The sequence below is a fragment of the Rhinopithecus bieti genome, unplaced genomic scaffold (genome assembly GCF_001698545.2).
Source record: "Rhinopithecus bieti isolate Rb0 unplaced genomic scaffold, ASM169854v2 scaffold_1853, whole genome shotgun sequence".
NCBI classification, from domain to species: Eukaryota; Metazoa; Chordata; class Mammalia; order Primates; family Cercopithecidae; genus Rhinopithecus; species Rhinopithecus bieti.
The window spans coordinates 5,780,074-5,782,188 of record NW_016804151.1 but is presented as its reverse complement, the minus strand read 5'-3'; the positions used below and the strand labels follow the sequence as shown (position 1 = coordinate 5,782,188).

Sequence of the window (2,115 nt, the reverse complement as noted above, 5' to 3'; positions counted from 1 at the left end):
CAGGAGGCGGAGTTTGCAGTGAGCCGAGATCCGGCCACTGCACTCCAGCCTGGGCGACAGAGCGAGACTCCGCCTCAAAAAAAAAAAAAAGAAAAAAAAGAAAACGAAGACGAATTGATCGGTAAGGGAACTCGAACTCTAGACTCTAAAGCTTCTCCAGCCCCGCCCACTCTATTTACTTCACTGGCTCCTCCCTTTCAGGTTCCGACCCTAGCCCACCCTTAACGGCACCCGCCCACACTCCCGGAAGTGGGCGGCTTAGCGAGCGTGCTCCTAGGCGCAAAGCACGCCGGAAGTTGTAGTTCCGCCATCGGACGGAAGCCGACCGGGGCGTGTGGAGGGATGTGGCCCGCAATATTAGTGGGGGGGGCCAGGGTGGCGGCATGCAGGTACCCCGCGCTGGGGCCTCGCCTCGCCGCTCACTTTCCAGCGCAGCGGCCGCCGCAGCGGACACCCCAAAACGGCCTGGCCCTGCAGCGGAGCCTGCACGCGACGGCGGCCCGGGCTCTCCCGCTCATTCCCATCGTGGTGGAGCAGACGGTACGGCGGCCGGGCGGGGACACGGCCCGGGGGCTCCGGGCTGGGTGGGGATCGGGGGTTCTGCCCGCGACCCCTCACCTACATCTTTCTACCCCCAGGGTCGCGGCGAGCGCGCCTATGACATCTACTCGCGGCTGCTGCGGGAGCGCATCGTGTGCGTCATGGGCCCGGTGAGCGCGCCGGGACCCTCCCCAGGACTCTCCCAAGCGCCTGCCCAGACCCCCTGCGCCCCTCCCTCCCTGGCCCCAGACTTTCTTTCCCCAGGCTCCGCTCCCCTTCCAACCCCCTTCCCTCTCCTTCTGACTCCCCTCCTGGCTCCCGGTCTCCCCACCCGCTCCTTATCCCTTCCCCTCTGCTCCTCGCCTCTTGAGCTTCCACTGCCTTCCTGACACCTGGCACCGCTCTCCTCATTCCTACGCGCAAGACTCTCCCCAGCCGTTCTGACCCTTTCCTTTCCTGTGTCCTGAGCCCCCCCCTGGATCCTAGCCACTACTCCCTCCCCATCCGCTTCTGGGTCCTAAATTCTTCCCCACCCATTATATTTAGGCCCTGGTCCCCCTCCCTGGTTCTCTGACCCATCCCCAGCAGCCTTAAAACTCTCTCTCCCCGCCCCGAATCTGGGAACACCCGTGCCCTCTCCACCTGCAGATCGATGACAGCGTTGCCAGCCTTGTTATCGCACAGCTCCTCTTCCTGCAGTCCGAGAGCAACAAGAAGCCCATCCACATGTACATCAACAGCCCTGGTGAGCAGGGGCTTTCCTAGGTGCCAGGGGCGCTCGTCAGGGCGCACGGGTGACTCAGGGGACCAGATTACCGGGTCAGGGATGTTCTCTCTCTGGGAAAGGGTGTAGAGCGTCAGAGTTCCAGAAGTGGCTTGAAACCGCCAAAAGGTGCCTGTTGCTGGCTTTTGAGCCTCGGTTCACAAGTCAGGATGTGGCCTCTTTGATCCTGCACATACTGTTCTGCCAACCTGACCTGGCTGACATTTAAAAATTGTAAATTTAAAAAAAAAAAAAATTGTAGATTTTAGGCCGGGCACGATAGCTCTCACCTGTAATCCCAACACTTTGGGAGCCCGAGGTGGGCAAATTGCGTGAGCTCAGGAGTTCAAGACCAGCCTGGGTAACATAGTGAGACCCCCATCTCTACAAAAAAAGTACAAAGATGTGATGCGTGCCTGTAGTCCCAGCAACTCAGGAGGCTGAGGGAGAAGGATCACTTGAGCCCACGAGGTCGGGGGCTGTAGTGAGCCCGTCTCAAATATAATAATAATAATTGGTAGATTTTTCCACTCCCCAAAAAAAGTAGTCAATTTGGATTGAGCACTTACAATTGAGTCTTCTTTTTTTTTTTTTTTTTGAGAGAGAGAGTCTCGCTCTGTCACCGAGGCTGGAGTGCAGTGTCGCAGTCTTGGCTCACTGCAACCTCTGCCTCCAGGGTTCAAGCGATTCTCCAGCTTCAGCCTCCCAAGTAGCTGGGAATTACAGGCATGTGTCACCATGCCCATCAAATTTTTTGTATTTAGTAGAGGTGAGGTTTCACCATGTTGGTCAGGCTGGTCTCGAACTCCTGA

General features: G+C 58.0%; 1 protein-coding gene across 1 annotated transcript; it reads left to right on the top strand.

Annotated features, from left to right (window-relative positions):
• Positions 1-224: 224 nt before the first annotated feature.
• Positions 225-1,320, top strand: LOC108526304 (ATP-dependent Clp protease proteolytic subunit, mitochondrial). The gene is made up of 3 exons (XM_017867002.1): positions 225-540; positions 639-710; positions 1,189-1,320. The coding sequence occupies exons 1-3, from the start codon at positions 343-345 to the stop codon at positions 1,303-1,305; spliced, it is 387 nt and encodes a 128-aa protein (XP_017722491.1). The 5' UTR covers positions 225-342; the 3' UTR covers positions 1,306-1,320.
• The last annotated feature ends 795 nt before the right edge of the window (positions 1,321-2,115 follow it).

Coding starts and splice junctions, on each gene's coding strand:
- LOC108526304 (XM_017867002.1), top strand. CDS start 343: ATGTGGCCCGCAATATTAGTGGGGGGGGCCAGGGTGGCGGCATGCAGG. Junction 541..638: donor CCATCGTGGTGGAGCAGACG/GTACGGCGGCCG, acceptor TTCTACCCCCAG/GGTCGCGGCGAGCGCGCCTA. Junction 711..1,188: donor TCGTGTGCGTCATGGGCCCG/GTGAGCGCGCCG, acceptor CTCCACCTGCAG/ATCGATGACAGCGTTGCCAG.